This window comes from Vulpes vulpes, chromosome 7 (genome assembly GCF_048418805.1).
Source record: "Vulpes vulpes isolate BD-2025 chromosome 7, VulVul3, whole genome shotgun sequence".
Classification (NCBI taxonomy): Eukaryota; Metazoa; Chordata; class Mammalia; order Carnivora; family Canidae; genus Vulpes; species Vulpes vulpes.
The window spans coordinates 81864647-81879947 of NC_132786.1; the positions used below are offsets into that span (position 1 = coordinate 81864647).

At 34.0% G+C, this 15301-nt stretch overlaps 1 protein-coding gene across 11 annotated transcripts in view; it reads left to right on the top strand.

The window, feature by feature from the left end:
- CDK14 (cyclin dependent kinase 14) overlaps positions 1-15301 on the top strand; it is a 723056-nt gene that overhangs the window by 433622 nt on the left and 274133 nt on the right. For all 11 annotated transcript variants that reach the window (XR_012002660.1, XM_072764239.1, XM_072764240.1 and 8 more), the window contains one exon: positions 4353-4415. Coding sequence is in view for 10 of the 11 variants with exons in the window: in XM_072764239.1 (XP_072620340.1) it covers positions 4353-4415 (63 nt within the window). In the remaining variant the exon portion in view is untranslated. The remainder of the gene's footprint in view (positions 1-4352; positions 4416-15301) is intronic.

The following is a 15301-nucleotide window of genomic DNA, read 5'->3' on the forward strand; positions in this document are numbered from 1 at the left end:
AAATTATAGTATCTACTGTCTCTGGTCAGAAAGAGGTTGGTTTAGCTCTCGTTACCTCTCTGCTATTTTTGCCTACCTCCACATTGCAACCTTAAAGAAGGCTTGGGAAGCATTTTATGTTTGTTTTTTTTCCTCTGGGGTAATTTTTATCTGCTACTTGAAGGTTTGGAAGATTTTCTATTAAACCTATCTGAACTTGGGTGCTTTTTTTAGGTATAGCTCTTCAGTTTTTATCTCTTGTAGAATCAAATTCCATAAGTTATGTTTTTTTAAGAGACATAAGTTTTTATCGAAGTATCCAATGTCTTGGTTTAAAGATGTGTGTAATGCTGTTTAGTTTATAGTATTATATGTTTATAGTATATTTTTAAATCTTCACATTCTTAGTTGTGTCATTTTTCTTATTCTTAACATTGATTGCATCTTAACAGAACCCTTCACACACACACACACACACACACAAACACACATACACCCTACCAAATTTTCTAAGGTTTATTTGTTCTATTAGACTTTATTTTTTTTAAAGATTTATTTATTTATTTATGATAGAGAGAAAGAGAGAGAGAGAGAGAGAGAGGAAGAGGCAGACACACAGGCAGAGAGAGAAGCAGGCTCCATGCCAGGAGCCCGACGCGTGACTAGATCCCGGGACTCCAGGATCGCGCCCTGGGCCAAAGGCAGGCGCCAAACCTCTGAGCCACCCAGGGATCCCCTAGACTTTAATTTTTTTAAAAAGATTTTATTTATTTATTCATGAGAGAGAGAGACAGAGGCAGAGACACAGGCAGAAGGAGAAGCAGGCTCCATGCAGGGAGCCCGATGTGGGACTCGATCCTGGGTCTCCAGGATCAGGCCCTGGGCTGAAGACAGCGCTAAACCACAGAGCCACCTGGGCTGCCCGACTTTAATTTTTTTTTTAAATTTGAGTATAGGTGACACACAGTGTTACCTTAGTTTCAGGTGTACAACATAGTGATTCAATATCTCTCTATATAATTACGCTGTGCTCACCACAAATGGAGCCATTGGTGACATGACACTACTTTTCAAAGAATTGGGATTCTGTTTAATTGATCAAAACTGTTGCTTTCCAGTTTTCTGATTAATTCATTTCTGCTGTGAACCACATTAATCCCATGTATTTTCTTTTAGTCTCCTTGTTTTTTAGTATTCTCTAGCTTTAGTTTATTGGTTGTTTTATTTATTTATTTTTTAGTCATTCTTCTATTAAAATTAATGAATGATTGAAAGATCTAAATTACCCTGTCAGCAATGCTCTATTTTTCTGTTGCTTTAAGATTTATGTTGTATGTAACTATCATTCATTTTTAAATAAGTTAAACATTTTTGTTTTTCTTTATTTTTAAAAATTTTTCCACAAAAATAGATTTTCTTTCTTTCTTCCTCCTTTTCTCATTCTTGCCCTTTAACTACTTGTCTCCCTTCATTATTTTATTCCTGTTACTATTGAATTTAAGGCCTTTTTGACTAGAAGAAACATTACTTGGTATACTAGTAAGAAAGAAAAAAAAATGCACTCAAACTATGATTTAGTGCTTTCTTACCATTCAGAGTTTTTACTTTATGCCCACTGAAGGAGCCCTACAGATTTTAATTCTGGCACTTTTTATAAAATCTTACCTGAATTTTTTAATAAATGGGTTTCCAGATAACAATTACGTCTCATTCTTCCATCTTTTTTTCTCAGATGGTCCTTACATTGTACGCTGATGATCCATGCCATCAGAGTAATAAAAAGAGAAAGTTTGCTCAGACACAGGCAATAACAACTGCATTCCAGATACTGCCTGGGAAAGAGCAAATTCATGCTGTTATTCCAATGTTGGAGATAAAAATAATTGTATATCTTAGAGTGAATTAAATATACTACATTTTGATTTTGATTTTATCTAATTGTGGTGAGAGGATGTAATGTGACTTTGCTTTCCAAATTTTAAGGCTTTATCTCTGTCTAATACATTATCAAGTTTTGTGAGGATGCCATTCACGTTTGAAAAATGTGTAGCACAAGTATAATGGACACAAAAGTAAACATGGTATTTAATTGTGTGATTCATATCCTTTATAACATTCCCTTTTTTTTGGCCAACTCCATTTATTGACTTTTGAAATAAGTAAACTAATCCCTCATGATTTGTGAAATTATTAGTTTCTTCTTTTATTTTTACCAATTTTTGATATATATTGTTATGCTATGTTGTTAAGTACATTAATGTTTAATACACTTTTCTTGAATTCTATTATATCTAATATATATATTAATGTGATGATTCTTTTTTATTGATATTACCAGTATAAATAACAAAATAGAAATAACATATAGTATAAAATATATTTTTTATTTTCATCCTTTTGTTGTTTATCATTTTTAGTTTGTATCTTGGAAACAGTGTGAATTGAATTTTCTTCTTTTATAAACTGAGATTTTACATTTTTATTAGGAATTGTAACATGTGGATATATAATTACTGATATAATTGGATTTTTCTTTATTGTTTTATTTGTTGTATGTGATATAAAAATTACAGTTCTTCCTCTGTGAATTTTATTGTATAATGGACAGTATCTTAAATAATACCTCATTTTTGTTTATCATGTTGTAGGTGAAAAGTACTTTCTTATGTACTATCGAAGAGCATTTCTTCTGTCCTGTTTTCTTTCCCTTTCCCTTCCATTGGCTAACTTCTTTCATTCTCTACTCGTGTCTGACTTCTTCCAGAGGCTTTTGCAAAGTCTCTACATTACAATAAGTTCCCCTGGCTATGCCCTCAAACATTACCCTGTTCTGTTCTTAAAATAATATACAACATAGTGTACTATAATTACTGGTATGTCTGTTTTTTTGGTGTTTTGTGGGTTTTTTTTTCCCTGCTTGCAACTGTTCATTTAATTCTGTGTCCGTAGCGACTAGAGTAGTAACTGGAACATGATAAGGGCTCCAGTACATGATGAATAATGAATGAATGCTAAATTTTGTTCTGTATCCTCAGCAATACCACCTGGCATGCAATAAGAACTCAGTAAAGGAGTCTGAACTATTGTCACCATGGCTATAGCAAGATTCTTGACTATTTCATAAAACTCTAAATTCTTTAATAATTGAAGCCTGATCATGGGCCATAAATACTCATGTTCAGCAGCTTTTCCTGAATCATAAAATGTTTGTTATAAATCTTAGAGTATCCTCTAATAAGAGAAGAAAAATTGGAATAGCATCTCTACGTGTTTTGTGAATTATTTTTTATTTTTATTTTTTATTTTTTTAAGATTTTACTTCTTCATGAGAATACACAGAGGGGAGAGAGAGAGGCAGAGACATAGGCAGAAGAGAAGCAGGCAGGCTCCATGCAGGGAGCCCGACATGGACTCTATCCCGGGTCTCCAGGATCATGCCCTGGGCTGAAGGTGGCGCTAAACCGCTGAGCCACCCAGGCCACCCTGAATTTCTATATAATTCATAATATGCACAGAATAAGCATTAAGAAGAAAATAAATATAATTGTGGGCAAATTGAGTTTGAGACAATAAAATAACAGTGTAAGATATATTCAGAGATCTTCCTTTAAAGTTATATGTTGTGGTAAACACTGGGTGTGTTATATAAATGTTGAATCACTAAATTGTATACCTGACATTATTACGTTGTCTGTTAACTAACTGGAATTTAAATAAAAACCTAAAAAACAGTTATATCTGGATATATTCATCCTAATTTATAGTTTCAAAGTATTTCTATTAATTTATAAAGTATTTTGCCAAATACATTCAGGAGTCTGGAATAATTATTAAATTATTTTTTAATGAATATAGTTAAGAGAAATTTAAATAAATTCATTGATTAATTTTCCTAGAATGATATATTTGTAGTATTTTCATCTCACACAAAATGAATAATTATAACTGGCATCTGCACTTGAAAAATACAAGATAATGGGAAGTTTAATTGGTTTAGTGTGTATATATGTGAATGTTTTGATATAGTTTTTTTCAAGTTATGGTACTTATGTTTATAGTTTAGGGTTTTTTGTGTTAAAAATATATTTTCAATGAGGAGGAAATTAGGCACTTAGTAAGTCGTGGACTTGAATTCCTTCTAATACACAGATATGTTAAATATATAACAGAGCCTAGAGATAAAGATAATGATTCAGTTGTGGTTAAAAATGAGAGGGCGGAGAAGCATTCAGCTATATACACTAAAAAATCTACCCACTTGTCTTATATTTTGCTTTGTTCAGAAGGCAATGGTGACTTTGAAGTAGAAAAATATTGATTCATCATGTTATAGCCAGAGGGATGTTAATACATTTTCCCTTTTTTTCTTTTAGCACACTGATTTATGTCAGTACATGGACAAGCACCCTGGAGGGCTGCATCCAGATAATGTGAAGGTAGGAAAAGATCTTTTTCAGCTGAGGGTTAGCATTCTTCATGTGTAAATTTTTCTTTTTTTTAGTCAAAGTCTAGTTTCTCTACCATCACTTAAAAAAATTATTGTATAAAGAGAAGTGATATTGAAGTGAACCATGATTGCTTGGTTTAGTGATTGGAAACCATGTTTAAACATTAAGTATTTTCACTGCAACACTATTGTTTAGATCTTATTCTATTTTAGTTTCATAGAGAAACATTTGCTAATAAATGAGATCCACTAGAAATGATGTTGTAACACATTTTTTAAGAGAAAAGAGTCTCAGGTAGCTTTACTTTGAAACTTCATGCTAAAGTATCAGGGAGTTTCAATATGCAATATTATGATCCAAAACAGTGTTATGGTGAGTTTATAGTATGTATTTTTTCATTTGTATGTACAAACAGATAAAAATGGTTTCCTATTGCTCTCCTTCATTTCTTCTACTACAAATTGAATTACTATGTGTCAAAAGGACTACATTTTTTTAATATTTGACTGAGCAGCCATCTTGGAAATGTCTCAGAATTTCACACTTCAAACATGAGACTCTTTGTTAACATATGTGAGAGAGTCAGAAGATAAAAAGTTATATCTGAAGGTTTAATCATGTGCTCACATTTAATAATTCAAATGGCTACATTTCGTGATCCTGAGAATCAACTGAATACTGTGGATGTACATAAAGTAGAATTTTGTCCCTTTCTTCCCATTATCTATCTACACCACTCTGAGCAAGAGGCGCCTTCTTTTCTTTGTACTACCTTTCCCTTTGCGTGTAAAAGCATTTATGTACATATAGTATTTTGTGTGTGTTTATTTTGCTCTATAAAAGTGATATATATTATTGTATGGCATTTAAAAGTATGTCATGGATATCCTTTAAAATCAATGTATGACTATGTAGTTTAGTTTTCCTAATAACTGCATATGAGTCTATAGTACTTATGAACCATAATTTTCAACTTTCTTTTTTTTTTTACTTTTTATTTATTTTTATTTATTTATTTTTTTTAATAAATATATTTTTTATTGGTGTTCAATTTACCAACATACAGAATAACACCCGGTGCTCATCCCGTCAAGTGCCCCCCTCAGTGCCCGTCACCCATTCACCCCCACCCCCCCGCCCTCCTCCCCTTCCACCACCCCTAGTTCGTTTCCCAGAGTTAGGAGTCTTTATGTTCTGTCTCCCTTTCTGATATTTCCCACACATTTCTTCTCCCTTCCCTTATATTCTCTTTCACTATTATTTATATTCCCCAAATGAATGAGACCATATAATGTTTGTCCTTCTCCGATTGACTTACTTCACTCAGCATAATACCCTCCAGTTCCATCCACGTTGAAGCAAATGGTGGGTATTTGTCATTTCTAATGGCTGAGTAATATTCCATTGTATATATAGACCACATCTTCTTTATCCATTCATCTTTCGATGGACACCGAGGCTCCTTCCACAGTTTGGCTATTGTGGACATTGCTGCTATAATCATCGGGGTGCAGGTGTCCCGGCGTTTCATTGCATCTGTATCTTTGGGGTAAATCCCCAACAGTGCAATTGCTGGGTCGTAGGGCAGGTCTATTTTTAACTCTTTGAGGAACCTCCACACAGTTTTCCAGAGTGGCTGCACCATTTCACATTCCTACCAACAGTGTAAGAGGGTTCCCTTTTCTCCGCATCCTCTCCAACATTTCTGGTTTCCTGTCTTGTTATTTTTCCCCATTCTCACTGGTGTGAGGTGGTATCTCATTGTGGTTTTGATATGTATTTCCCTGATGGCAAGTGATGCAGAGCATTTTCGCATGTGCATGTTGGCCATGTCTATGTCTTCCTCTGTGAGATTTCTCTTCATGTCTTTTGCACATTTCATGATTGGATTGTTTGTTTCTTTGGTGTTGAGTTTAATAAGTTCTTTATAGATCTTGGAAACTAGCCCTTGATCTGATACGTCATTTGCAAATATCTTCTCCCATTCTGTAGGTTGTCTTTTAGTTTTGTTGACTGTATCCTTTGCTGTGCAAAAGCTTCTTATCTTGATGAAGTCCCAATAGTTCGTTTTTGCTTTTGTTTCTTTTGCCTTCGTGGATGTATCTTGCAAGAAGTTACTGTGGCTGAGTTCAAAAAGGGTGTTGCCTGTGTTCTCCTCTAGGATTTTGATGGAATCTTGTCTCACATTTAGATCTTTCATCCATTTTGAGTTTATCTTTGTTATTCATAGATCTTGTGTTGTTTCCAGAATGTTGCTATTATAAATGATTCTAGAGTAAATGATAGCATAAAACCTTTACATTTGTACTTCTTTTGTAGATCAATTAATGGACTTTCTTTATTGAGAGATATGACTTCAGTTTTAATGAATTTCACTGGAACATTTACCCACGAGGTTATAAATTATAGGAGCACTGTTTTTCTCTACTTTAGTAAGCATTGACTATTACCAGTCATTAAAATTTTTGTCATTCTGATGAGCAAAATTGGAATATCTTTTATGTTAGTATTTCCTTGACTGCTAGTAACATTGAGTTCCTTGTCATATTTCTTGACCAATTGTAATTATGTTGCCTGTTCTTATATATTGTCTATTTTTCTCTTGCTGATTTTATTTTTAATAAGTTACAGATGCTTATTAATATTTGTGGCATTAATAATGAGGATTTTCACAGTGGCCAGTTATGTTGCATTATTTTAAAATGCATGAACTTGTAGCAGCCCTAAAAAAACATTGTGTTATAGATAAATAACAGAATCAATATGTATATACAGTCTGTTGTTTCATATAGCTCTTTTTTTGTTATGCACTTTTGTTTTGTTTTATTGATAGGTATCTTTTAAATTTTTTTATTTCATTTTTCTTCAAAATCAGTATCCATTGATATAGTTTTTAGTAGGTAGATTGGAGAAGAAATTTTGACACATGGAAAGACTTGTCTTATTAATCTTGCTATGTTTAAGTCCAACTCCAAACATTAATATCATAACATGAACATAATTTTGTTCTTATTCTTCCTAAACAGTAAAACATCTCAAGTTGTCTCATTTACACATTAAATGTTCTCTTCTTAGGGTTGATTGGATTAAAAACCAACAGTATAGTACATCTATACTCTTGTTTCTTACCTTATCCCTGGGCATCTGTAGAGAGCCCAGCTAGTGAAAACTTCAGGGGGTACCCAGGGGCCTGCCAGCCTCAGTGGACATCAGAAGCTACTCTGAGAAAACTTTGACTTCCTGACTTCCAAATTCAGTGACAGGATTGGCATTAAAGCCCTGACTGAACCTTAAAAAAAAAAAAAAAAAAAAAAAAAAACCATGGCAGGGCACTTTTGGAGTTAAGTGTACAACTCTTGACTATGGCTCAGGTCATGATCTCAGGGTTGTGAGATTGAGCCCCACATCAGGCTCTGCACTTAGCACAGAGTTGGCTTGAGATTCTCTTTCTCTCTTCCTCTGCCCCTCTTCCTGCTCACACACTCTTGCGCTCTATACATACATACATACATACATACATACATACATACATACACAAACAGATAGATAAAATATTTAAAAAATAAAACCATGGCATCACTCGATTTTTATTCTTGTTTGGTTTTCTCACCAACTTCTGTATGCCATTACTTGTGGGCAAGTATTGGTGGAAGATTTTGTTGGTGAAACAAAGAAGAATGCTTTTTTCACAAAGCATCACCATGTTCGCTATCTTCAGGCCAGGGTCACTGATGATTCTTGTGGCATTTGTAAGGTCTGCTTCTTCCATTACATTTTACTCTTCCTTTATCTCCTAATGGTTATGAGGAGATTGATCTACAAGGCTGTCTTCAGTAACTAGTTTGTACTTCCTTGAAATCATGTTTCCAAAGCTCTTATCCAAGCTTTTCTCTTATTCCATGGTCATTAAATGTACTTCAGATATATTGTGTTTGCTTCCTGTTCCCAGTTGTGCCATAGCAGTAAACTTGGTTTAATACCTCCTGGGGTGTGGTGAGAAACTTAATGGTTAATGCGTTGTTCATTTGGCAGAGAAATAATGTCAAAAATTAGATGCGACCCCCACAGTGAGTCTGGATATTAGTCATATAGAGCAGGAATTAAACGCACTCAGAAGTTGTTTGATGTGGTCACAGATGGATGCTCTACTACATTTTTGCCTTTAAAAGAGCATAGTATGATTTACCTCTTCTTATGTCTTTTTGAATAATTGAAAGTCAGCAAAATATATTGATATATGGTATGTCTTTACCCATAGCTATTGAAAATCTTGGCTCCTTGAGGATTTGCCAAAATGCACTGGACAATCTCAGTTCTTGGAATATTTAAAGGTATAAGAAACCTCCGTAGTGGTTTGAAGGTCTTCAAATTTGGCTCCATGGCAGAATCACCTGCAAAACTTAAAAAAAAAAAAAATTATATATATATATATATATATATATATATATATATATATATACACACACACACACACACACACATACACACTCTCTCTCTCTCTCTCTTTTCTCATCTCCTAGAATTGGAATCAGATTTTTAAAAAAGATTTTATTTATTATTTTATGAGAGACACACAGAGAGAGGTAGAGACATGGGCAGGGGCTGGGTGGGTGGGTGCAATAGGGAAGAGCATGAGAGACAGAGTCTGGCCTGTGGTGCTTCTAGAAACAGGTGTCAGACCCAGATCTGAAGGTAGAAAATTGTAAGAGACTTTTGTGGAGAATCTGACCAGTCCAGAAGAATAGACCTGAAGAATCCAGGTTAATCTATAGTGAAGACCCTCCTTTGACAAATAAGTAACTTGGAAGTAGCAAAGTTGTGCATTAATTAGAGAAAGGTAAGAAAGAAGACTCTAAAAAAGTTATCAATATTCTCGAAGAGATTTAAGAATAATCGTGTATCTATAAAACAAGAATGATAGGCTGCTTTTAAGAAGAGGAACTTAGTGAACAGAAAGTTGCTTTAGAAATTAAAAATATGATGACAAAAAATAACAAAAAAGGGTGAACGATAAAGTTGAAGAAGTATGCCAGAAAATATAGCATTAAAACACAAATCTAAAAAATGAAAAAAGAAAGTATCAAAAAAAAAAAAATAAGAGGTCCAGTGTGGGGTATCCAATATCTGAGTAATTGGAGAAAATAGACAGGAGGGAATTGTGTAAAGTAATAATCATTAAGCTACACTATTTCCAGCTGTGAAAGATGTGAATTTCAAGATGAAGAGGGTCCATTAAATGCCCATAACATTTAATGAAAATAGACTGACAATAAGATTCCTTACTGCATAATTTCAGAACACTGGTTTCAAAGAAAAATCCTACAAAAAGTAACAGCTTTACTGTGATGGACCAAGGATCACAGCAGCATTAGACTTTTCAGTAGCAACACTGAAAGGGAGACAGGAATGGGGCAGTGGCTTAATGATTCAGACTTAAAACTATTCTTTTGGGGCACCTGGCTGGCTCATTTGTAGAGCATTTGACTCTTGACCTCAGGATAATGAGTTCAAGCCCCATGATGGATGTAGACCTTACTTAAAACAAAACAAAAAAACAAAACAAAACAAAAAAAACCTATTCTCTCAACCCTAGTGTTCTGTACAAACTGTCAAGTAAGCATGAGGGTAAAATAATTATTTTTAGATGTTGAAGGAGTTGAAAATTATGCCCACCTGGCATTCTTTCTCGAGAAGCTACTTGAGGATGTACTCCACTAGAATTCAGGGTATAAACCAAGGTAGAGAAGACAAAACCAGTAACAGAGGCTACCACATGAGAGAGACGCAAGAGATTTTCAGAACCATGTTGAAAAGAATCCCAGGGTGACAGTTACGCATCAAATTGAGAGAGAATCCATTGGTTCGATTGGAGCAGATCAAAAGTTTCTAGGAGAGATTTTGAAGAAGAGGAAATTGTAGGTAGAATACCTAACATATTTGAGCAGATTTCCAAGATGGGAAATGAGTTTGGCACTGAATTAACAGTAACCACAAAGAAAATGAAATGAAGGAAAACAAGCCAATAAACCAAAGAACTAGATCATCACTAACACCAGGAATAACAAATCCTTGTGTAGGGCAGAAGAAAAGTATTCATAGTAAACTTGATAGTTCAAATATAAGTAACATTTACACAATGGCAATAATTTAAATATTAATTATTGGTATAATTAAAAAAGAAAAACACCTTTTTAAGTGAATCTATTGTAACCAAGCAAGCTCCTTCCAGGATTAGCATCCTCAAAAGGGCTTTTTGACTCTGTCGAATATTCTTTTCCCTACGCCGCATGATTAATACATTAAATTACTGTAATTAGCTTTTTATTTGACTTTATATGCACTCAGTCACATAGGTTTGTCATCATTTCATATTGAAGATAATACTTAAACCTTCTCTGAGGGTGTGGGAAGTTAAAAAATAGAATGCAGCTTGTTAATGCCTGTGTTTTGGCATCTGAATTGCAGTGCGTGGAAGCAGACGGCCCTTATTACCATGTTGGTTTCCATGGGAGGCCACTCACCTAATTATGTGCTAGCTTTTCTTCACCTGCTTAGACACAATGCACTCCTCCAGGGTTACATTTAGGATCTGCACCGCAGGTGATATTATTCTCAAAGAAGTCTATGACATAATGACAGATGTCCCATGAGTATTTCTGTTTGATGTATTACCTTTTTTTCATGTGATATTTATTGTCACCTAAATCTATGAATGCAAAATGAAGAACATAAGAATAATATTTACTAAGTTAACAGCTGTTCATAATGCTGAGCTAGAAGTCAATTAAAAAAAAAAAAAAGTTGAGCTAAAATAAGACCTTGTAATGGTTCTCTGTAAATCTAAGGAGGTGTGAAAACCAGGCAAGATAACCTTTTATGTTTAAAAGAGCACGTTCTTTAATAATTCCAAAGTGCTGTGTTTGCCTAAATAGCTCCTAGATCATTAAATGATTGCAATGCCATAAATACTGAATATTCATGATGAACAGAAGGAAAGTACAGTGATCATATCCTTTTGCTTCTAAATCTGGCAATTTGGACTTTTAGTTAAGTTATTGGGCAGCATGACAATATATGTGAAACATTTATCTTGGTTCTAAAAATGTACATATTTTTGGTTAGACTTCATATATCATTGTTTATGGTAATAATGTGGGATGTCATGTACCTAAGAATTGAGATTATTCTTTAGTGTGAACCAGAAAAATTTTCAAGCATTACAAAGATGATGTGTCATTGAAAAACAGAGGGGCAAAAAACCCCCACCTGGAATGGTACATAACTTGTGATTTCATAACAAAGCATGAAATATTCTCAGTGATTTTGTACTAATCCTCAGCAAAACATCTGTTAAAGTTTTATCTTGCTTGATGCATATTCCTTGTAAATACTGGAATAAACTCATAACAAAAATTGTCAATGTTAACTAAATTTCTAGAATTACTGTGCTATTTTGCCCACAAAATGTGTCTATCCTCAATATGACATTGTGAAATAAATATTCACTATTAACTAATGGTTTGTTTCTTAGCATAGTATCAATTTTAGACAAATGGGTAATTTTAGCAGTTAATTACTTAGAGGGCAATTTAAAATCTAAATCAAAAGCCTGAGGACATTGTCCTTGTTATAAATATTTATGATGATTAAAGGTATAGCAACCAATTGCTAGGACATAATTGGTATGTCAGAAACTGGTTAGAATTTTGGGGGGAAGGTAGTTTATTTTTTCCCCCTTTTAAGCCATTCACTATGAATTTTATTAGGTTTTGGCTGTCTTGGTTGAGTTGAGTGCAGAACTTGTATTCAATTTATAATTCTCAGTGATTTACATATTGATCATTGAGGTAAAGAAAATGACCAGGACAGTCTAAATTTTATCCTTCTTTCAGTGTTTTATGTATTCTTTAAAAATTGATAATCATGAGAGACTTAAAATTAAGGTTCATGAAAAAAAAGATTAATTGATGCTGTCTCCAGCTGATATCTAGAAATGTAAATCTTATTACCATGATGACATTGAATTTTCCTGTGTTTTTCTGTAATGTACCTTCATTTCCATGTTATCTTAATGGTTTTTCTAGAAGATTCCTTGTAAAAATGCACTTGCACTTTTTAAACTGAATTGTTGTGGGATAAACCAAAATAATCAAAATAATTATGAATACTGTGCCTTATTCTCTGAAATATCTGAAATCCTACTGGCCTAAAGCTGAGTTTTATTTTTTTTTATTTCAACATCTATATTAATTAAAAAGATATGAGGATTATTATGCTTGAAAAATTGCTATTTTTGTTTCATAGTCCAGGGGACAAGCAGGTGTATAACAGACAGAATAATGTTATGCCAAATTAAGATTGTCTTATACAGATGGCACTGAGAATGGATTCTTAAATGAGGCTTTCTAATGTTCAAATAGAAAATCAGATAACACCTGATTTTCTCCATATTCTGCATTAGAACTCTCATTTAGCTGGTAATGATTTCTTACTATGCATTACTGTGAATATATAAAGCCTTTTCTCATTCTGTATTTTGGGAAATATGATTATTTCATGAAGCTATTAAAGAGTGCTTTAGCCTCAGCACCTGTCCAGGTTTCTTTTGAACATTTTTATTATAACAAAATAATCTTGCATATCTAGAAAGTGAAAAATTAACAATAAAAGAAACAATAAAAGAAGTAAATAAAAGAAAGTAAAACTCCATGTGCTGATTCATGTTGTGCTGGACATTCAGGAGTCTCAGTAGTGAATTTCTAATGTGGGCCGCTTGCTCAGATCATGCCTTTTGTATCTTTGGCATCATCTGTCGATCTGCTTATAACAATCTGGAACAGACAAAGGAATCAAGGCAGCTAATTAAACGGCAGTCTTTCTAAGAAGTGCTTTAAAACCTAACTGAAAAGAAATCACCCCAAAGATTGGTGAAATATGATCATTGGAAGTATGCCATATGATATTTTGTAAGATGGAAGATAATTGTAAGATGAAATCACCCAGCTTGGAGAGTGCTTCGTGGGAGTACATCCTCCTGGGTTTTAAGCTTCAAGACATTCACCTTGCATCTCTCCCGTTGAAGAAGGATCCTGCACTTGACCCCTTTGTTTGCATGTTTTCCGAGACAAACATGATGACCCAGGAGGGAAATTAGCCTGAGTAATAGAGTTATGTACACATTGCCAAAGATTTTTCTGATTTTTTTGGACAGTACAACCTTCATGTGACTAGCCAGTACATCTTTCATAGATATTTTGTCATTAATGTATCCATTCCTATTATTTGAGACCTCTCTGGGAGTATATAGAGAGGCTGATCATTGTATCCAAATGCATTCCATTTGAAATTTATTTTTCTGTGTAATAGCTTATGTATGTGAGCTTTCTCTAAGAGCTTTACACTCGAGATTTATCACCTTTGTCAGTTTTTCAGTCTGCATCTCTCTCTCATTTTTTTTTATTGTAATTTTATTGTGTTTTTATCTGGAAACCTGTACCTCTCACTCCTCTTCACGTATTTTGCCCATCTCCCTACTCCCCTCCCCTCTGGCAACCACCAATTTCCTGTTTGTGGGTCGGTTTCTGGTTTTTGTTTGCTTCTTTATTTTGTTTAGATTTCCACGTATAAGTGAAATTCGATGGTATTTGCCTTTCTGTGACTGACTTATTCCACATAGCATAATACCCTCTAGGTCCATCCATGTTTTCACCAGTGTCAAGATCTTATTTTTTTGTGGTTGAGTAATACTCCAGTGTGTGTGTGTATATGTACACCATTTCTTCTTTACCTGTTATCAGTGGTCACTTGGGTAGCTTCCATATCCTGGCTATTATATATAATGCTGCAATAAACATAGGGATTCATATATCTTTTTGAATTATTATTTTCATTTTCTTTGGGTTAGTACCCAGTAGTAGAATTATTGGATAACATGACAGTTGCATTGTTAGATTTCTTGAGGACTCTCCATACTTTTTCCATGGTGGTTCCATCAATTTGCATTCCTACCATCAGTGCATGTGGGTTTCTTTTTCTCCAACACTTCTTATATCTTGTCTTTTTGATTCTAGCCATTCTGATGGGCATGAGGTGATATTTCATTGTGGTTTTGATTTGCATTTCAGTTATAATGAGTGATGTAGGACATCTCCTCATGTGTTTGTTCAACATTTGGATGTCGTCTTTTGAAAAATGTCTATTCAACTCCTCTGCCCATTTTTTAATTGGATTAATTGAGGGGGATTCATGTTGTATAAATTATTTATATATTTTGAATATTAATCCTTAATCAGATATATTATTTGCAAATATGAGCTTTCATTTCAGTAGGTCGTCTTTTTGTTTTGTTGATGCTTTTCTTTGCTGTGCAGAAACTTTTTATTTTGGCATAGTTCCAATAGTTTATTTTTGCTTTTGTTTCCCTTGCCTGAGGAGACATATCTAGAAAAATGTTTCTGTAGCCAGTGTCAAAGAAATTACTGCTTTCGTTCTCTTCTAGGAATTTTATGGTTTCAGGTCTCACATTTAGGCCTTTAATCCACTTTGAGGTGTAAGGAAGTAGTCCAGCTTCATTCTTTTGCAAATAGCTGTCCAGTTTTCAAGCACCATTTATTGAAGACACTGTCTTTTATCCACTGTATATACTTGCCTCTTTTTGTCATAGATTAATTGACCATGTAAGCATAGGTTTATTTCTGGGCTCTCTTTCCTTTTTAAAAAAGTTGTATTAGTCTTATCAGTTGATACTAGACACTTCATATTGATTAGTGTTTTAGATGTTACTTAAAGCAGTAAAACCGGGACGCCAGGGTGGCTCAGCAGTTGAGCATCTGCCTTCAGCTCAGGTTGTGATCCTGGGATCGAGTCCCATATCA